Source organism: Salmo salar, chromosome ssa25 (genome assembly GCF_905237065.1).
Source record: "Salmo salar chromosome ssa25, Ssal_v3.1, whole genome shotgun sequence".
Taxonomy (NCBI): domain Eukaryota; kingdom Metazoa; phylum Chordata; class Actinopteri; order Salmoniformes; family Salmonidae; genus Salmo; species Salmo salar.
Genome location: NC_059466.1, coordinates 23,570,359 through 23,592,701, shown reverse-complemented (window position 1 = coordinate 23,592,701; position 22,343 = coordinate 23,570,359). Strand labels below are relative to the sequence as shown.

Genomic DNA, 22,343 nt, shown 5'->3' with positions numbered 1-22,343 from the left:
ATTGGTACCCATTCATTCCTATGCACTTTTTGCATCTAAAGCAAGATCTCAATGTACTGTGAATGACCTGTAGAGGATACTGTATGGCATGTTTGTTTCCCTACCATTACATTACTTTACACTAGAATTCTGAAGGAAATATGAGATGTTTCATGTACTGAGACAAGTAGGCATTTCAAAATATACATTCAACACATATCAACAAAGACAACATTGTCTAAATCTAACAGGTTGAATCCAGTATTTCATGATTGACCATTTAACATTGCGATTGAAGACCACCAACTTTACAAAGAAAAAAGCATTTATTTGGCAACATAATGTATTTTTTGTTCAGAAAAGAAGGTGAAAACCTAGCAATAATAGACTAGCTTTAAAAGAAAAGAGTAGGACACACGTTGTTATAAAAGAGCAGAATGATTAGGACAGTGGTTGTTGGAAATATTACTTTACTGTTGTAGGGCAGAACAGAATGACTGATACAACAGCAAACGAGCTGTGTCCCTCACCAGAGTAGCATTCATTGGGGCACAATCATTTTTTAAAATGTTTATAGCTGAAAACAAAAATGATAAATTCCTATTGGACAAGTCCAGGTAGTCCCTCCCTGTGCCTGTCCGTTTTGTTCAATTTGATGCCTTATGAACATGACCAAAGTTCGTTCACACAGACACAAACGAACCAGAAGTATCAACTGTTGTCTGATGCACATACATACATACATACATACATACATACACTCAGGTAATATACAAACATTATTTATATAGAGAGGGGTGAATTGGTAGTGAGTTGGTAGCCTATATCAGTGAGTTGGTAGCCTATATCATAATATCCTTAATGGTGTTGGCACAAACTGCTTTAGCATTCTCCAGCATGGGAACTTTGAAGAGTTCTTATTTTTTAAGGTATTGGCAACAATGTAGTGCACTTTCTACAAAAGCATTAGAATAAAATCCATAATGAGTACACATATTAATAACCCAAAGCTGACGTTGACTGGCTGATAGTTAATGGCAACACAGAGTGTACTTAAATCTCACTCTCCTCTTATGGTGCCAACTGACCCATATTGCACGGACTAATAGATGTGGCAGAAGTTCCATTTCAGTTCCTGTATTTACCAGGAAGTACACAATAAGTGCCAGCAGGTGGCTCCAAAAACACTGCCTGCTAACTGCCACGGGAGTTCTGGTTAGCAAACTCTTATGACTTCACACCTCAACATCCATCATCATTCTTAGACTAGGGTCAGGAGCTAATCCTGACAATGTAAACTGACCCAAAGAAACTCCTGGCCCTCACATGTGCTTTGAATCCTTAGGCAATGAGCCTTCTTGATTGACAATTGCTTTATCCTATTGTAGAGGAAACAATGACAAGTTCAGTCTTAGTCCCTAACTCTTACTAACTAGGAAATATATATTTATTTCATTAAGGAACACAGCTTGGTGATGTCCATGACCACATAGACATCAGTGAAAAGCATTGAAATGAGTTTCGCTACATTTCTGTGCTTGACTGAAACAATCCCCATTCACAGATCCATTCCCATTCTAGACAAAAATGTCCCAAGGCCCATTCTTGATGGAAATAAATTGTATAATCATAAGTTGATCATAAAAGACAGATCTATTGAGATAGACAGAAGAAGATCAAAGCAGACTGAAGTTAGTGTTGGAGGCATTTTGGTCATTGGGTTGTTATCAGGGGAGCGATCAGGCATTGCAGTTCAAGTCACAGAGTAGCAGAACAATGGTCACCTTCCATTAAAAACAATAAACAGTCAGGCTATCTAACCTTAAGTTTTAGTTGCAAAAACAGTGGTTGAGAATGTGGTAAACACCTGGGTTGGGGTCAATTCCATTTCAATTCCATTTCACTTCTAGAAGTAAACTGAAATTCCAATTCCCCTTATTGAAAAGCGATGAGCAAAACTGTACCTGGATTTTTAGTTTACTTACGGAATTGACAGAGTTGAAATGGAACTGACCCCATACCTGCTAAACAAACCTACTGTGGCCAGATTAAAAACAAATCTAAAACTTTTGACTCAACGTGAGGATGGATGTTCTGATGTGATTCTGAGCTGGTTGGTTCCTCAGCGTAACAATAGATTGTGGTGTTTTGTGTTGTAAAGGTCTATGTTGGGTTCAGAGTAAACAGCATCGCTCTTTGAAACTCTTCTTGTTCTTATTCTTGTTCTTTCCCTTGCCGTTTTTGTCCTTGTTTTCCGACATCTTCTTGCCTCGCACCTCCCGCATCAGGTCAAAGAATACCTTGAGAATTGAAAAGAAACAATGTTGTCAGACACATTTACCTGAACAGACAATTATCAGTCATAGTCCACCACTATTTCTGTATCACTTTATCAACTTGAAAATGGCATATAGAACATAATTGTCTGCAGTAATTACACACACACACACACACACACACACACACGACACGCACACGCACACACACACACACACACACACAGTACCTTGTCAACGTTGGCTCGTGTCTTAGCTGATGTCTCTACATACTGCACCCCCCACTCCTCTGCCTTGGCTCGGGCCTCGTCTACAGAGACCTGTCTGCGGTCCTCCAAGTCAGACTTGTTCCCCACAACCAACAGAGGAATCTTATCCTCCTCTGCCTTCACCCGCAGTATCTGCTCCCTGAAACACACACATTACAAGCATTACAAATATTTTATCTGGATCCAGAGACAAGCACTGAGGTCAGGTGCAAAGGACAAACATAGGGAAAAGGGAATAGAGGTGTATGGTCTTACAATCAAGAAGTCATGGAAATGATTTCCTAGGTCTATATCGCAGGCAAACACACACACACACATACACACGCACGCAAATCATAGCTTCCGAGTCTTCTGTCATGGTGAACGTTCAGTCTGAATCACATTAGGCTGCCTTCAATGCCATGCTAGGATACATGAGGAGTTACTCATGGAACCAACCTGAACTCTGCAGTAGCTGTGAAGGACTCGTGTTCTGTGATGGAGAAGACTAGCAGGAAGCCCTCTCCACTCCTGAAGTAGTTGTCTCTGATGGCCGCATAGTCCTCCTGTCCAGCCGTGTCCAGGATGTCGATCTGGACCTCCTCTCCATCTAGCACCACCTTCTTCCTATAGCTGTCTGCCTTGGTGGGCTCATAGTCCTCCACAAACTAGGAGGAGGAACCATAGAACCGTCAGAACGATTCATCCGTCACGACAGTACGTCACAGAGTGTAATGTGGAAATAGGCTGGGAGGCAATATTATTTTTGCGCTAGTTGGCTGTACCTGCAACAAAAATTCCTGTTTTTTCCTTCATAACTTGTTCTCCATATTATTTTTAAATATGGAGCCAATTTGTTTTCAGCACTTATTTCCATGACTGATCAAAACTCATTTTCTTATGGCTCTCTCCTGTCCCTCTGCAGCAGACATATGGTAAGCAATATGTTTAGAACATTGAACTGCAATAAAATCATATCGGCACCTAAGTATCATGATAATATCATATTGTGAGGACCCTGGCAATTCCAGCCCTAACAAGTATGTGTGTCGTGCTCTCACCTCGTCGTACATGAACTGCAGTGTGAGGGCAGACTTGCCCACGCCACCACTCCCCACCATAATGACCTTGTGCAAGGCCAGAGAACTCTGGGTCTTACTCTTACTGGCAGCCATCTCTGGTCTCTGTCACACACACCGTCACTATGTCCAAACACTCACTGACACCACCTGTAGAGACAGAAAGTACAACAGTCAGTCAGTGAACACACACACATACACACAAACAATACAGATAATACACACAGCAACAGTCCTTTGAGCTGTTCTTGTTTATTGATGTTCTGTATATGTCATTCTGTATTATGTTTCATGTTTTGGGTGGACCCCAGGAAGAGTAGCTGCTGCTTTTGCAACAGCTAATGGGGATCCTAATAAAATACCAAATACACACAGTACACACACACATTGCCCAGTCAATCACAGAGCCTACTAAAACTGATGGTCAACCTGTTCGATGAAAAGCACTCACAAAACCTTACACATAGTTGAACCGAGCTTGTGAAACCAAACCAGCCTACGTTGCAGCCAGTCCCAAACCTCATCCCCACACTGCCAAATAGGCTGGTCATGAATCTCACAGCAGATTTTAATAGCTGGCTTAGTGGGGTTCACCATCTAAAGGGCAATACCAGCGATCAAACACATGCCTACTGTAGGGTGGGATTTTGAACCATGATAAATACCTATTTTAAGGACTGCCTAACTCATAGAAAACCTCAAAGGAAGTCACCTTCAGGGCAGGGCAATATATCTGCATAAACAGAAAACTGTACAATTGCTTTCAGGTGACTTTTAGTGACTAAGGACATTATGTCAAACTAGTTCAGTGGGTGAAATTATATTATGCTCTGGGCAACTTGATAGCCTTTGACAAAGCAGTTTAATAACATATCGTCTGCAATATATTTTAACAATCATGGCCTTTGAGCTTCAGTGAGAACAGGTTTAGAACTTCTTAGAGCAGTGTTTGAACTGTGAGTTATCAACAGAAAGAGCCCTGTCCTTCCTGTTTCTGTGTAGCATAGTAGCCTACTGACACACATCTCTCTCTCCACTCTACCCCTCCCTCCAGGCATGGCCATAGCCAAGCTTAGCTGGTTACCATGACAACCCCCAACCAACACCTATACAGGTAAACTCTCATGGACATAAGATAAATGGTAGTAGGGCAATTCCATGTTAACGGAATTACGCTGAGACTCAGATTTTCCACTTTAAAATGTATACCAAACAAAAACCATTGATTTCAAATATATTTTAAAGCGAAAACAATATATTCTATTACTGTGGAATTGCCCAGTGGCATCTGTCGACGGATTGTGGGACGTGACAACTAAAGACAAACTTTGTTCCAGCACGCTGATTTTTCATCACTGATCATATTAGGGAGGGGACATTTAGCCCATAGACTTGCCCAAAACTGTCTGAGAGTTTCTGTTTAGAGGGGTGGAGACTTTGCTGGTCTCCGGTTCTCATCCTGCCTCAGGGGATTTCTGTCTTCGGAAACCCAGAGCTTTCCCAGCTTCATGGGAATGTCTTCTTGTCTGATCCTCCATACCAGCAAACCTGTCAGCTCAACATAAACACACTCAAACAGTGTTTCAGTGGGTGTGCACATTACTGTTTGACTGTAAAGTCAAGTCAAATAAATGGCATCCGGGACAGAGAATGTATAATCTTGATGGTGAATTTAAAGCAAACAACATTTTTCATTACTATAGAGCAGTGGTTCCCAAACTTTTTATAGTCCCGTACCCCTTCGAACATTCAACCTCCAGCTGCGTACCCCCTCTAGCACCACGGTCAGTGCCCTCTCAAATGTTGTTTTTTGCCATCATTGTAAGCATGCCATACATACACTATACGATACATTTATTAAACATAAGAATGAGTGTGAGTTTTGTCACAACCCGGCTCGGGGGGAGTGACAAAGAGCTCTTATAGGACCAGGGCACAAATCCTTTTGCTCTTAATTTAGCCACCTTACAGATAAAACTTTATCTGTTCATCGAATATTGTGAATAACTCACCACAGGTTAATGAGAACTCTGCAATGTTGGGTTGCATTGGAGAGAGTCTCAGTCTTAAATCATTTTCCACACACAATCTGTGCCTGTATTTAGTTTTCATGCTAGTGAGGGCGGAGAATCCACTCTCACATAGGTAAATGTTTGCAAAGGGCATCAGTGTCTTAACAGCGCGATTTCCCAAGGCAGGATACTCTGAGAGCAGCCCAATCCAGAAATCTGGCAGTGGCTTCTGATTAAATACAATTTTCACAGAACCGCTTGTTGCAATTTCGATGAGGCTCTCTTGTTCAGATATCGGTAAGTGGACTGAAGGCAGGGCATGAAAAGGATAATGAATCCAGTTGTTTGTGTCATACGTTTTGGAAAAGTACCTGCATAATTGCGCACCCAACTCACTCAGGTGCTTCACTATGTCACATTTGACATTGTCCGTAAGCTTGAGTTCATTTATACACAAAAAAATCATACAATGATGGAAAGACCTGTGTGTTGTCCTTGTTAATGCAGACAGAGAAGCGCTCAAACTTCTTAATCATAGCCTAAATTTTGTCCCGCACATTAAATATAGTTGCGGAGAGTCCCAGTAATCCTAGATACTGATGGTCAGTAAAGAAAACTTTAAGCTCGTCTCTCAATTCAAAAAAACGTGTCAATACTTTGCCCCTTGATAACCAGTGCACTCTGTATGTTGTAAATGGCCGCTGCCCATATCATTGCATAGTGTAGAAAATACACAAAAGTTCAGGGGCCTTGCTTTAACAAAGTTAACAATTTTCACTGTAGTGTCCAAAACGTCTTTCAAGCTGTCAGTCATTCCTTTGGCAGCAAGAGCCTCTCGGTGGATGCTACAGTGTACCCAAGTGGCGTCGGGAGCAACTGCTTGCACACGCGTTACCACTCCACTATGTCTCCCTGTCATGGCTTTTGTGCCGTCAGTACAGATACCAACACATCTTGACCATCAAAGTCCATTTGATGTCACAACACTGTCCAGTATTTTAAAAATATCCTTTCCTGTTGTCCTGGTTTCCAGAAGAGGATGTCTTCCTTAATTGACCCCCCCATAAACGTAATGGACATATACCAGGAGCTGTGCCAGGCCCGCCACATCTGTTGACTGATCCAGCTGTAACGCATAGAATTCACTGGCTTGTATGCGAAGCAGTTATTGTTTCAAAACATCTACTGCCATGTCACTGATGCATCGTGAAACAGTGTTGTTTGATGAAGACATTGTCTGTATAGTTTTTTTGGCCTTTTCCCCCAGCATTGTCCCAGCCATATCCGCGGCAGCAGGAAGAATTAGGTCCTCCACAATAGTATGGGTCTTGCCTGTCCTAGCCACTCGGTAGCTCGCCATATAAAACTCTTCTAGCCCCTTCTTATTAATGGTATCTGTTGCTTTTATGCATGTCTTACTACTCGAAAGTCGTCTTAATTCTCGCTCAAAAAACTCCTGTGGGTTATTTTTCAAATTGGCATGTTTTGTTTCTAAATGTCTGCGCAAGAGTGAAGGTTTCATCAAGTTGTGAGATAGTACTTTTGCAGATATAACACACTGTGGCTGAGGAAAGGCACTGCTCCCAATATAGGTGTACCCCAAATCAATGTAGTTCTCATCATATTTGCGCCTCTTCGATGGTCCAACGACCCTGTCTGTTCTGTGTTTTACCAGGTAAGGGGGCAGTAGCTCTTCGGCTGCATCAGAATCACAACTGTCAGTGTCCATGCTAGCTGGGCTAACAACAAATGTAGAATTACTGATGCTAGCAATGTATGTGCTCGTGGAAGCAGAACAACTTGTGTTGTCGACAGGTGCAGGTGTAGTACTGCTGGTAGTAGCAGTACTATCAGTAGAGCTGGTATGCGTCTCTCTGGACGCGGGCCTTCATTTTTTTTAACCATTTGTCAATTTTCGAGCAAACGGAATGAGCAGCAGCTACGTTTGGCTACATACGGACCATTTGTGGAATTCCCGCGAGAGAGTAACGGTTAATGTGATTGGATGTTAATTATTTGACTAGCTACCTGTATTTGACATTGTGTTGTTATTTCGCTGAACACTAGACGGTTTAATTGTATTTTTGGCAGTGAACGAGGCTACTCAGGTGAGAAATCACATTTTTATTTGGCGTACCCCTGACGGCATTGCCCCAGTTTGGGAATACCTGCTGTAGAGTATATCGATCAACAAACCTGGACACTCAACTGTTTTTCCTGCACACTTGGTCACAGTAAAACTATGATATGTCTATAGCAGAAAACAAATAGCTTCATGAAGGTAAAACCACTAACTGGGGGGATGAAGGGAGGAGTGGCCTTATGGGATGCCAGGTCACCCTGGATCTTCCTGCCAGGGAAAAAATAGGTCTGCCCATGTAACGTCCTGTCTTTGTTTCTAGAGGCCGACAGAGGCAGACCTGAGTGGACAGGAAGGACACACCGGCTGCAGGCTGAACCTGTTGAGTGACGAGCTCAGCACTTTAAAACAGGAGGTACAGTAAATGTGTTATTTCCATCCAACACACAATGAGACCGAGCAAGAAAAGCAGAACCGCTACACTACCACTAGTTTTTCACTCATTCACTTTCAGTTAGGTCTCAATTTAAAATGTTGTACCAATCCAATGCTACTGCCTAATATACACTACATTGTTGGAACATCACAGTTTCATTATGGATAACGTCATTGTAGGCTCATTGAAGAAAATTTAAAAAACATGACTTGTGAATGAGAGGACCATCGAGAATGAGTCAGAGTCCTGGGATCCTCCATTTCCTCTAACTTCAGTGCCAGTCAATGAAAGTCTACGCTAAGGTTAAATGGAGGGCGGCCTTGCGTGCCCGGCCCCAGCAGAAAACACTGCCTTCTACCTGACCTATATGTACAGCATAGTACAGACGAGGGTTGTAAGGCTATACAAGGCCTATCTGCATGATCGGTCTGTGTCTGACAGCTAGGAGCTGCTGAAATATAAATGACTAGAGCGTACAACCAGGCTGCAGGAATTCATTAGGATTCCCCAGACGATACACTGAGTCCATATAGCAGGCAGAAGGAAGCCTATGTTCTCCACACACAGACGATACAGTGAGTCCATACAGCACAGCCAGGCATAGGGCCAGGCAGCTAATGTTCTCTACTGTCTTCCACCCTTCCACATCCCATACAACAGACAGCACAGTGAGTCCATATAGCGGCAGAGAAGAGCCCACTAGGCAGTCCCATGTTCTCTTCACTGTCTTGGTACCTTCCGACATGGAATAGCCCACAACACAGTGTGACACTGGGAAATTCCTGGCCCAGGCTTTATCCTCCCACAGCCTATCCAGTAGGCCTATTTATTGCAGTGTAATGTGCAATATGCAGTGTAAGATAGAAACAGGCCTGAGTCAGGTGTCCTCTGCATGCGCACTACTCTGTCCACTACAAATACTTATCTGTAGATCAGTGCATTGTTGGATGAGAAGTGCTTGATCAGGGTGACCTCAAACCCTCTCCACTGCAGAGAGGCGACAAGGGGAGGGGAGGGCTGGGGTCAATCAAGGCACATGTCAGGACAGGAGCTCAGCCTGGGACACTGGGGGGAGGAGGGGCAGGAGGAAGGGACGAGGAGCAGAACAGATGAATGCTGCTAGAGACTAGAGGTCGACCGATTAATCGGAATGGACGATTAATTAGGGCCAATTTCAAGTTTTCATAACAGTCGGTAAATCGGCATATTTGGACACCGATCATGGCCGATTACATTGCACTCCACAAGGAGACTGCATGGCAGGCTGACTACCTGTTATGCGAGTGCAGCAAGGAGCCAAGGTAAGGTGCTAGCTAGCATTAAACGTATCTTATAAAAAACAATCAATCAATCTTAACATAATCACTAGTTAACTACACATGGTTGATGATATTACTAGTTTATCTAGCGTGTCCTGCGTTGCATATAATCGATGCGGTGCCTGTTAATTTATCATTGAATCATAGCCTACTTCGCTACACGGGTGATTTAACAAGCGCATTCGCGAAAAAAGCACGGACGTTGCACCAATGTGTTCCTAACCATGAACATCAACGCCTTTCTTAAAATCAATACACCAGTATATTTTTTTAAACCTGCATATTTAGTTAAAAGAAATCCAGTTTAGCAGGCAATATTAAACTAGGGAAATTGTGTCACTTCTCTTGCGTTCATCACACGCAGAGTCAGGGTATATGCAACAGTTTGGGCCGCCTGGCCCGTTGTGAACTAATTTGCCAGAATTTTACGTAATTATGACATAACATTGAAGGTTGTGCAATGTAACAGGAATATTTAGACTTATGGATGCCACCCGTTAGATAAAATCCGGAACGGTACCATATTACACTGAAAGAATAAACGTTTCGTTTTCGAAATGATAGTTTCCGGATTTGACCATATTAATGACCTAATGCTCGTATTTCTGTGTATTATTATGTTATAATTAAGTCTATGACTTGATATTTGATAGAGCAGTCTGACTGAGCGGTGGTAGGCAGCAGCAGGCTCGTAAGCATTCATTCAAAGAGAACTTTAGTGTGTTTGCCAGCAGCTCTTCGCTGTGCTTCAAGCATTGAGCTGTTTTTGACTTCACGCCTATCAACTCCCGAGATTAGGCTGGTGTAACCGATGTGAAATGGCTTGCTAGTTAGCGGGGTGCGCGCTAATAGCGTTTCAATCGGTGACGTCACTCGCTCTGAGACCTTGAAGTAGTTGTTCCCCTTGCTCTGCAAGGGCCGCGGCTTTTGTGGAGCGATGGGTAACAATGCTTCGAGGGTGGCTGTTGTCGATGTGTTCCTGGTTCGAGCACAGGTAGGGGCGAGGAGAGGGACGGAAGCTATAATGTTACACTGACAATACTAAAGTGCCTATAAGAACATCCAATAGTCAAAGGTATATGAAATACAAATAGAGAGAAATAGTCCTAAATAGTCCTATAATTCCTACAACCTAAAACTTCTTACCTGGGAATATCATATGTTCTCATGTTCTGAGCAAGGAACTTAAACATTAGCTTTTTTACATGGCACATATTGCACTTTTACTTTCTTCTCCAATTGAACATGCTTCATTATTTATTTGAGGCTAAATTGATTTTATTGATGTATTATATTAAGTTAAAATAAAAGTGTTCATTCAGTATTGTTGTAATTGTCATAATTACAAATAAATAAATAAATCAAAAAAATTGGCCGATTAATCGGTATCGTCGTTGAAAAATCATAATTGGTCGACCTCTACTAGAGACATGCCAGGATAGATCAGTCAGGATAAAGTCAGGTGACAGCAACATGGTGTACAGGTTACTGCAATTAAACAGTAGTCAACCTAATAGAACATTGACTGAAATTATGGGTTTCAGAAGCCAGAGTTAGGTCCATATTAATGTGATACAGAACACACATTTACACATTTTATTTTACACTGACTCATTAATAACACACTGACTGAAATAGAAGTATTGTTTTCCAGTACTATCTAATTTAATTTAATTCAGATCATGTAACTTCATCAACAACAGATCAGTTATTCATTCAGTTTGTCATGCTACGACATCTTCAACAAATCTTAGTCAGTCCTTCCTGTCTTCATCATAAAAGTAAGTTGAAGCTATAAAACGTGATGAGTTTCAAAACATGAGCCATGATGTGACCACTATGTTAGCATACTCTGGAAAAGTGTTTAGAATGCAGTTGTCTGGTAGGACTCTTCCTGCCTTCACCTTAAAGGCCAGTTGGGGACTTTCTGAAAAATGTGATGGGGAAAACAGGGGGATTGATGGCCCAGAAAACATCCCCCAGCCAGGCCTCCCTTCCCTTTTCTAAAACCCTGGCTCTCACCCCAAGCTACAGTATATGCACTTCCTCTGGACGAACTCACATCTCACTTCCCTCCAAAACAGTACCAGGACTAGCCAGTTCCTCATCACCTGTTCAGTACATCATGCACTAGGGGCACAGAACCTCATCACCTGTTCAGTACATCACGCACTAGGGGCACAGAACTGATGAGAAAGAGACGCACAAAAAGCTATTGTTCTCTTTCTTATATTTCCACAAAGTGAATGGTACAATCAGCAAGTTCCCTTCTAGTCTTTCTCTAGAATAAATATGGTAGATAGCTTATGGACTAGTGTTGCATTGATTGTGGCCAGAGTGGACTCTACAGTTAAAGTCATGAGGCAGGTGTTTAGGGGAAGGGGATTTCATCTGTAACCTAAGCAGCACCCTGCACAGAGGGACAGGGAGTTCAGGGGAATACTCACAGACTCTGGCAATGTCCCAATTACCTACTTTCTCCCAAAGTGTAAACTTCTTCACCTCCCTTCACTGATTTAAAAGGAATTGACTAGTATAAGAAATATGGTTAAACGCCCATGCCTCGACCAATCCAATGCTTTTAGATTTGTAGGAAGTAGTGAACGAGTGCACACTTCAGGAGAAAGGAAATATTATTGGGAAGCACCACTTGTTTATCATCAGAGGGCTTATGAATAATTGAGAAGGAGAGAGAGGGATTTATTTGAACTTTAATTGCATTTTTGTTCAATGTTTACTTTCTTTAAAGATCATATTTGAAACAGTATCTAGGGGCATTCAGTTAAAATAAAGATTCTGTGGCTAATTTGTGAGGTAAAGCAGCTCCCCAATCTGAGCTGCCCGACACCCCACAATGCATACTAACCATCCCCAGCAGAAGAACACACAGAGGACTCTTTGACTAATTTGGGCAGCAGGGTGCTAAACTGGGTCTCTGTTTCAAGCCTGATCCAACCGCCCAAGTTGCTTAGTAGTACATTACCTCTTCTGAATTCTTAACACCCCTAATTCACTACATTCATAAATGCACTTGTGGAGGGCATTCCCTAGTATTTAAATAGGGAGAATAGATCATATATAAGGGCTGATCTAACACACTTTTACTGTTTATAGGTCTTATAGGAACATATACCTATGCACAATGTTCTTGAATATGTAGAGCAAAAACACCATATGTAATTTTGTGATGACATCAGAGAGGAGTAGTCTTTCAGTTGGGGTTCAGTATAAGAGGACTGGTTTTTCTGAGTCTATCTGGGGATGATTGGGGGGGTGGGTGACTTATACAGGGCATACAGGGAACCTCCCAGATACTCACCCGGCATCCCATCCCATACTGCTACCACACACTCTTACAACTCCTAAGCACTCAATCAGCTGTTCTATTTATTTCCTTTCATTAGAGACTCGGGTACATTTCTTGATCTGTAGTACTAATTTACAGCTCACTCTCCATTTTTTCCAATAAAGAAACTGCATCCTCCTCTCCTAGTTGTCTTGTTCCCATCTCTTAACTCTATCGGCTAACAGTTGTCAGCTGTAGGCCTGTAACGCCCTGGCCATAGAGAGGTTTTTTTTGTTCTCTATTTTGGTTAGGCCAGGGTGTTACATGGGTGGGCGTTCTATGTTTATTTTTCTATGTTGGTTTGCTTCTTTGGTTTGGCCGTGTGTGGCTCTCAATCAGGAACAGCTGTAGATCGTTGTTGCTGATTGAGAGTCATACATAGGCAGCCTGTTTTTCCTTTGGGGTTTGTGGGTGATTGTTTTCTGTTTAGTGTGTAACCGGACAGAACTGTTGCTGGTCGTTTTGTTTATTTTGTAGTGTTCATGCGTTCCATTAAATATCTTGAAAGATGAACACATCCTCCGCTGCACCTTGGTCTCATTTTAACGACGGCCGTTACAAGGCCTAATTATCCTCTGAAAGTTTAAGGGAAACAAAGCAGCCCCCCCCCCCACACACACACAGTGGCCCCTAGGCTCCAGTCAATGGGTTACCATGGAGACAGGGCATGTCCCACTTCATCTCAACTCCCTCTCAGGGATTAGGGGTGCCTGGCTGCCTAGAGTGAAGGACGCAAGGGGGTCTTTGGGATCTCCAAAAAGGAGCTTGGAGCTCAACATGGTGGTAGCATAACAAGGAAAAAGATGCTAACAGATGTTATCTGCTATGCTATATAAACTCAGCAAAAAAAGAAACGTCCCTTTTTCAGGACTCTGTCTTTGAAAGATAATTCGTAAAAATCCCCAAAACTTCACAGATCTTCATTGTAATGGGTATAAACACTGTTTCCCATGCTTGTTCAATGAACCATAAACAATTAATGAACATGCACCTGTGGAACGGTCGTTAAGACACTTACAGCTTACAGACGGTAGGCAATTAAGGTCACAGTTATGAAAACTTAGGACACTAAAGAGGCCCTTCTACTGACTCTGAAAAACACCAAACCTTAGGCATGCTGCAAGGAGGCATGAGGACTGCAGATGTGGCCAGGGCAATAAATTGCAATGTCCGTACTGTGAGACGCCTAAGACAGCACTACAAAGAGACAGGACAGACAGCTGATCATCCTCGCAGTGGCAGACCACGTGTTACAACACCTGCACAGGATCGGTACATCTGAACATCACACCTGCGGGACCGGTACAGGATGGCAACAACAACTGCCTGAGTTACACAAGGAACGCACAATCCCTCCATCAGTGCTCAGACTGTCCGCAATAGGCTGAGAGAGGCTGGACTGAGGGCTTGTAGGCCTGTTGTAAGGCAGGTCCTCACCAGACATCACTGGCAACAACGTTGCCTATGGGCACAAACCCACTGTCGCTGGACCAGACAGGACTGGCAAAAAAGTGCTCTTCACTGACGAGTCGCGGTTTTGTCTCACCAGGGGTGATGGTCGGATTCGCGTTTATCGTTGAAGGACTGAGCGTTACACCAAGGCCTGTACTCTGGGGCGGGGTCGATTTGGAGGTGGAGGGTCCGTCATGGTCTGGGGCGGTGTGTCACAGCATCATCGGACTGAGCTTGTTGTCATTGCAGGCAATCTCAACGCTGTGCGTTACACGGAAGACATCCTCCTCCCTCATGTGGTACACTTCCTGCAGGCTCATCCTGACATGACCCTCCAGCATGACAATGCCACCAGCCATACTACTCGTTCTGTGCGTGATTTCCTGCAAGACAGGAATGTCAGTGTTCTGCCATGGCCAGCGAAGAGCCCGGATCTCAATCCCATTGAGCACGTCTGGGACCTGTTGGATCGGAGGGTGAGGGCTAGGGCCATTCCCCCCAGAAATGTCTGGGAACTTGCAGGTGCCTTGGTGGAAGAGTGGGGTAACATCTCACAGCAAGAACCGGCAAATCTGGTGCAGTCCATGAGGAGATGCACTGCAGTACTTCATGCAGCTAGTGGCCACACCACATACTGACTGTTACTTTTAATTTTGACTCCCCCTTTGTTCAGGGACACATTATTCCATTTCTGTTAGTCACATGTCTGTGGAACTTGTTCAGTTTATGTCTCAGTTGTTGAATCTTCTAATGTTCATACAAATATTTACACATGTTAAGTTTGCTGAAAATAAACGCAGTTGACAGTGAGAGGAGGTTTCTTTTTTGCTGAGTTTACTATGCTAGATGCTATGCTATGATAGATGCTATACTACGGTAGATTATATGCTGTGCTAAATGATATGCTAACAGATGCTTTTATGTGGTAGCCTAGAATCAAACGACAGCAATCAGAGTGATGGCGACGCTCATATCTATCCAACACATCCCACTCACATCCTTCTGACTCAGATGCTATGTGACCATAGTGGCCTGGAATCAAAACCTCCTAGTCAGATGGCGATAAACATATCAGCCCCTCATCCAACTACTGACATGGCCGGGGTCTTCTAAGCACTGAAGAAACCCCAGACCGCTGGCTCTCTGTCTCCCACTACAGCCATATCACGTGCTGCTAGTTGCAGCTCTGGCAACATAACCCAACATAACCCACAGTTCCATTACCAGCACCAATAGAGATTACCAGCACTCGACATGAGTGGGAGAATGCCACACATCTGCAGTGGCATGAACTGTAATCAGCCTGAGAGGCCCTCGAGCAGCGTCCCCCAGCACAGGCAGGCACAGTCAGAGACACTGACACACACAGCCTGAGCTAGTCAAATGAGATGTAGGCCTACAACCTCAATAGAGCACAGGCAGGCACAGAGAGGCACTAGCATACACAGCGGGCACAGAGAGAGACAGCATAACATACCAAGCTACATGAAGGTGATTATTAAGACTTACCTCAACAGAGCACACAGTCAGGGACAGACTGACGGCAGAGTTAGGCCTAGGCTATGAGACCGTGGGACATTGTTGTTCATTGAAAAATTAGAGTAGAATGGTATAGGCCTGTGGGAGAGCCTCATCAAGCCTTGTTTCCTAAAAACATATTATGGCCTTATGTAATATGTACTACAGTAGAGTATGTAAGAGAGGGAGGGGATAAGAATAACCTTTGCAACGACGGTCCGGACCGACCTACTTCAGAATAAGGCCCATGTCTTGAAAAATAGATAATGAAAAATGCATAGCTAGCTTCTCTCTGTAGTCTGTACATAGATGTAAGGCAGAATATAGTCCTATTTGCTTTTGTAGTCATTTTGCTTGGTGTTATTGGTTTTAAAATTTAAAAAGTTAAACACATAGAATCCCTACATTGGATTGCATACCATTTAGGCCTAAGGAGAAAACGTCTGATTCTAATAATCAAAGCCTGTTACTATGGTAGTGAGCCTATGCATTAGGCTTAAGTTCATGTGTTAGGAGCACAATCTCAGGGGGACCAGACACCTCCCAGGTCTTGCTGGGACATGCAGTGAGAAAACAAGCATTTTGTAAAGACATCCTCGGGTTCAGTCAAAAAGAGACACATGGAAGGAAGAAGAGAAAGCGAGAGTGAGAAAACATGCATTTCATAAGGACATCCCCAGCTTCAGTCAGAGAGAGCGAGAGAAAGATGTGGAAGGAAGGAGAGAACGCAAAGGGAGAGGGGGAAAGAAGGCAAGAGGGATACAAAAACCACAAACTAGCTGGCAGATACATAAGTTAAGCAGGGCCAAAAAGAGAAGTTATAAGAACCCTTTTTCCACATGAAGGCCTACTTTTTCCTTGTCAAAGTCAACAGACTATGAGTGGGTCTGGGCTCTGGGTGAAGTTGAGCAGAGCTGGAGGAGCTTACTCGGTGACAAGCAGGATGGGGTTGTGGCGAGAGGAGAGCCTCCCTCAGCCCAGCCTCCCTAGAGAGGCCCTGCTTGTGGACATGTTTATGGTCCAGGGAGGGTGAAGGGCTGGTACCCACTACCGCCCAGACCCAACTTCAAATACTCTGTATTTAAAATACATTGAGCGTTTGCTTTCGTCTACCTGGAATACCAGGCAGGTGGGGCTTGCAACATTTGGGACTTTCCCATTGGCGCCATTGCAACAGGAGGGGACCAGCCACCTCCCAGGACTTGCTGGGACATGCAGTGAGAAAACAAGCATTTCGTGAAGACATCCCTGTCTTCAGTCAGAAATGCGTGGAATAAAGGAGAGAAAGAGAGAGAAAACAATCATTTCATAAAGACATCCCCGGCTTCAGTCAAAAAGAAAGACGTGCTTTAGTCTATCTGGAATACCAGGCAGGTGGGGCTTGCACCTTTTGGGACTTTTCCCATTGGCTACATTGCAACAGGCATACTCAAATCAAGCACACCTAAAGTATTTTGAATTTCAAATCGACCCCGCCCCTTCTCTCCAGTAGGCACAAGGGGCATCCAGCCAACAAGGCATTCATCACCAGGAGGTCACTGATAGGATCTGACTCTCACAACAAAATATACAGCATTGACTCCGACGCAGAGCAGACGATTGATGACATGATGATCTGTCTCTCTTTCTCCTCTCTGAAAAGGAGCTTTTCCCAAGTCATATAAAATGGCTCTATGTCTGTGCCTGTCTAGCCCAACCTCCACCGCCAACATCATTCGTAGACAGTCCTTTTCTTACTCAGATGTCATTACATTCTGAATGAATTTCTAGAAGACAGGACAGGAGGCCAGAGACGGTCAGCTAAAGTCACTAGGAAGATCTTTAAATAGTGCATGAGGTTCTCTGTCATGGATCGGAGCGGAACTGTCATCAGGTTAAACTGGAAAGAAAGAACCCTGAAGGAAACCCATTTTTTCAGCTCTCCTGCTATATCAGATAATACTTGCCATATTCTTTCTGACAGCTCCCAGTAACAGGAAATAACCAGAAGGATTACATTTTAAACGAAAGGGTCTTGAGTAGCTCTGAGACAGTCACATAAACATCCACAGCCTGAGTGACTGTCTTGGGGCTCGGGGGGAGAGAAAGAATTCAGGGCCAGTCCAGTACCAATCTCAGGACCTTTCTCCACAGAAACAAAGATTCTGACAGTCCTTCACAATCAGTGAGGGAAATAAAGCAGTCTCACTGAGACAGAACAGCATCAGAAAGTCAAGGCCTTGCATGCCACTTTTTTCTCATCTGTGAAAGCATTCATTTATGACCACCATGCATACCCTAGCCTAGACCATTACCCATTAATAATCCTTGTCATAAGACCTTCAGAATCTCTCAGAACTTCCCTTAACAAAAGTCTGTTGATTTTAATGGATTATAAACAAAACTGTTTATTCAGTTAGGGACAAAGACACCTAACACGAACACCAGCTGTGGGAAGGAGAATGTGAATGCCTTCACATGCAGTCAGACACACTGGTCTGGTCGTATGAAGTTAAACTTAAAAAAGATGTGAATTAAGACTAGACAGGACTCCTGCTGTAAAACGACATGTTATCTTGTTAAGGGGACCTAAATGAGGATATGATAGGACGGTCTCTACATTCTGCCTTCAAAGACAGAAGAATGCTGTGAATACAACCTTATTTTGGGTGCCCTTCTGAAACGTAAAGAGCGCACGGAAGGGAAAGCACAAGAGAGGGAAAGCACAAGGCTGAACAAACAGGCCTATGTTTACATATGGAATATCTAGGCTACCACACTTCGGCATCATTCATCTCCTTGTGATTCCCTTGATTTGATGCCCTTGATTTTGAAATGATTATTTCCTGTAATATTTTTTGCAATATTGTCAGGAATGTGTTACAGCTAACAACAACTGGTCCAGTTGATGGAGGTTATACTGTAGTCAGCAGTTTCACTTAACAAGGTAAATGGCTGCACTTCAGCGTGTCCAATGTGGCACTACCACATGACAAACAGAGGAACACATAATATACTCAAAATGGGTGGATTTTGTTCATGCTCTATTCCTCAAGAGAGAGAATGAAACTAGGCTTGGTCCACCCTGAGGCACAGAGAGCTTAATATGGGGATGTTACTATTACACAGCTCACTGGCTGTGTCTGAATATCCATACTTGCGTCCTAAATAGTAGTCCGTTTGAGTATGCGAGGGGGAAAAAAAGTTTACTAGTATGCGACAATTCGAAAATTGAGTATACTTTAAATGCCGGGATGTCATACTGATTTAATTTTGACAACAGCTGATCAATTAGATATGGAGATGCACTACCGAAATCAACGAATAGCGGGAAACAACGCAATCACGCATGATACATTCTCAGTGTGCGAAAATAGAATGTTTAATAGTATACGACATTTCGAAAATCGAGTATGGTTTAAATGCCAGGATGTTAGTCTCATTTTGGGTCATCATCTAGTAGAATTCGATGCACACTTTTCCACAATGCATTGGAAGAGTTGGGCTGCAAATGATAGGCCCTAGTTCTCTTCAAGTAGCCAAACTAGGCTACTTAATTGGGAAAGTGCCCAAAGCTTCTGTGGTGGTGTTCGAATTAAAATGATCACGAGTATTGCATCGTAGGCTACAACACTCTTAGACAAAAGGTTTCCAAAAGGGTTCTTCGGCAGTCCCCATAGAATAACCCTTTTTGACTCCATGTAGAACCCTTTTGGGTTCCATGTAGAACCATCTGTAGAATGGGTTCTACATGGAAAGAAAAGGGTTCTACCTGGGACCAAATAAGGTTATTCAAAGGGTTCTCCTATGGGACCAGTCGAAGAACCCTTTTCTAGACAGCACCTTTTTTTCTAAGAGTGTACATCTTTGAAAACAAGTATTTTTTATATATTTTTTCCCCCCTATGTGGATTTCTGTTTCCTCACTGAAAAGTGTTTATTGTTCTCTTGGCCTTTGTCAGAGCTTTTAAACGAAATATTAAACCATCTTTTGATTTCTGAATGTGTCGGCACTGGGGACTCGGTATGTGGCTGCTGTATTGATGTCATGGTAATCAGGCCTTTTGATTTGAACATATGGATTGTTAAAATTTTGTAGGCTAGGCTACCTATTTAATTATTGCATTTATGGATCAAGCCTTAGCAGTCATTCTGATCTTGTTCTCAATGATCAGGGCTTTAGTTTATTATGTTGCTGACCAGCGGTTCTGAACTTGTGATGCACCTGACTGTCCACATTTTTCTGTGCAATAGCCTTTTGATTTGAACATTTGAAAAGTTTTGGTGTGTCTACTAGGCTATTTTTACTTAATTTACCCTGAGTATACCAAACATTAGGAACACCTTCCTAATATTGATTTGCAAGGCCAGTGTCTTATGTTAACTTACTACAGCACAGTACGGTCAGAACGCTGGAGAGAGGAAAGTGTGTGTGTGTGTGTGTGTGTGTGTGTGTGTGTGTGTGTGTGTGTGTGTGTGTGTGTGTGTGTGTGTGTGTGTGTGTGTGTGTGTGTGTGTGTCCCTCCCACACCCTGGTGATAAGGGTGTTGTAACTGTTCCACACCATACAGCCCATGTCTGTCATATCATGTGATAAAGGCCATATAAAGGTTACACCCAACTTGAAGAACAACAATAAGAAGTAGCAAAATAATGGGCATGCTGTATCAAATTAAAGCAAAAAGGCAATATTTAAGTAATTTATAAACTTCATAAAGGCTACATGACATGATTGTTGCTGAGCATAACCAGGAAGGATCTGTGTTATTAGCCTACATGTTTCAAAAAAATGAATTTCAACACCAAAAATAATTCAGTCTAAATACTCTGCATCGGTTTTGGTAACAAATGAAAATGCCATTACTTATAGGCCTAAGTAGCCTTGCTCTGTTGAGCTGGTGAACTATTTTGACAGGGCAGTACATACATGTCATTCCTTTTTTAAAGAGACAAGATACTAAGCCATGTATGATAAATGTGTCCTAAAGTACAGACAAGATATTATGGGAAAAGACCGATTTGCTGATCGATCAGATTTGACTAAAACACACATTCATGTGAGCTACCTTGGGTGTGGCAACCTCATTAGACATCTGTAAAATCAATGTATGAATGGTACAAAACCATGTCGGCAGCAGTGTTGTTTACATGCATAAGGCAAATATGGAACAAGATGTGAAGTATCCTCCTATGTATATTCTGTTTTAACCTACAAAATGGTCTGTTAGGATAATCAATGGTGGGAGAGTTAAATGAAACATTGTATCTGGGGAAGCCTGTCTGAGATACAGCTGCCTAAGACACTCTTACTGTATCTAATATGTAGCCTATCTAATAGGCCTACTGTATCTAAAAGGAAACATATTTATACAAATATATATATTTGTCTTGTTTCACACATCTACAAGTGTGTAACCTGTACAAGTGTGTGGTGTGAAATGGAAATGTGTTTTTTTTTATGTGTGTGGCTTATGGCCAGGGATCAGATCAAATACTTGGATTAAAATATTATTTAAATTACATTCAGCAAAACAGCTGACTAAAATAAAATAAATAAACATAAGAAAAGATCGCAGTGATACAGTAGCCTAGCCTAACCATCAATGATCGTTGTTTTGGCATTGATACAAGAACAATACTTTTGCAACATTGTTGTTTTACTAGTCCATAATACCGCCGAGTGCAACAATGTATAAAAATACTGATGGTCTCTAAAGGACTTCTATTATCATCGTGCCACATCCCCGTTACGCCTCGGGGAATGTGCTTTCAATTGGATAAGTGCAACTGGTAAAGGCCCTACCACAATTTGGAATAATTGTATTAAGGTCGTTTCAAACAGAAGTCACAAATATGGGCATTTATTCCTATAGTCTGCAAATCTATAGATTTGAGTTACACTACCTACCAATCGAGGCATGTTTTCCCTCCCTTCCTTCCTTTCCTCACTCTGAAAGAACAGAGACGTAGTAGCCCTATGGCTACATAGAAATGCTCTGTAATAAATATACATTTATTTATTAGATATTTATGAAAGCTTACCAAAGCAAGATTTTGACGTTTCCCCTTTCTTGCTGCTATCTTGATGAGTGCATTAATGGTGAATAGCGAGGCATAGGGCTGCCGAGTTCCACTGTTCCAACACAGACCGACCGTCCGCTGCAACTCAAAACCCCACCTTCCGGACATACATGGAGGAAGAAACCCGACAGGATATGATGTCAACAACAGCTCACTTGCGCTGTCTCTCCAAATGGCCCCGTCATAATATCGTCCAAATGGATCCTTCCTTTCCTCCTTACTTGAAGTAGTAGGCTCGTCTCTGATCAGGAGTGACATGGATCGATGAAAGCTTTAGGATAAATCTCTTGTTTCACCGATCCATCTGTGTTAGGGCAGTGAGCTACTTTATGAAAGTTAGGGGTTCGTTTAAAAGCATTTGAATAGGAACACTGCACCTTGTATGAAAACTGATCTTCATACATAGGCCTAGTTGTCTTTCGTTTGTGTAAATGTATGAACACAGAATCAGTTATCAGTTATATTTTGTCTGGTTTTCTTTCTGGTTTACATTTGACAGATGTTTAAATAACATGTGTAGGATGTTTTGCTGCTGGTAA

The 22,343-nt window shown here is 42.6% G+C and overlaps 1 protein-coding gene across 2 annotated transcripts; it reads right to left on the bottom strand.

Annotated features, from left to right (window-relative positions):
• Positions 1 to 286: 286 nt before the first annotated feature.
• LOC106586433 (ras-related protein Ral-B) lies at positions 287 to 21,993 on the bottom strand. Of its 2 annotated transcripts, none has more exons than XM_014173705.2 (5): positions 21,766 to 21,993; positions 3,565 to 3,732; positions 2,963 to 3,171; positions 2,486 to 2,663; positions 287 to 2,279 (listed from the first exon to the last, which is right to left on the bottom strand). In XM_014173705.2, exons 2-5 carry the CDS (start codon positions 3,676 to 3,678, stop codon positions 2,154 to 2,156), a joined length of 627 nt encoding a protein of 208 aa, XP_014029180.1. In that variant the 5' UTR covers positions 3,679 to 3,732; positions 21,766 to 21,993; the 3' UTR covers positions 287 to 2,153. The 2 variants fall into 2 exon arrangements, with proteins under 2 accessions (XP_014029180.1, XP_045563255.1); XM_045707299.1 differs by lacking the exon at positions 21,766 to 21,993 and adding an exon at positions 4,979 to 4,997.
• Between the last annotated feature and the right edge of the window lie 350 nt (positions 21,994 to 22,343).

Bases quoted from the DNA above. Each gene is read 5' to 3' on its own strand.
- LOC106586433 (XM_014173705.2), bottom strand. From the start codon at position 3,678: ATGGCTGCCAGTAAGAGTAAGACCCAGAGTTCTCTGGCCTTGCACAAG. The intron at 2,664-2,962 runs GTTGGTTCCATG...TGTGTGTTTCAG, and splicing joins ACAGCTACTGCAGAGTTCAG to GGAGCAGATACTGCGGGTGA. The intron at 2,280-2,485 runs GTACTGTGTGTG...TCAATTCTCAAG, and splicing joins CACGAGCCAACGTTGACAAG to GTATTCTTTGACCTGATGCG.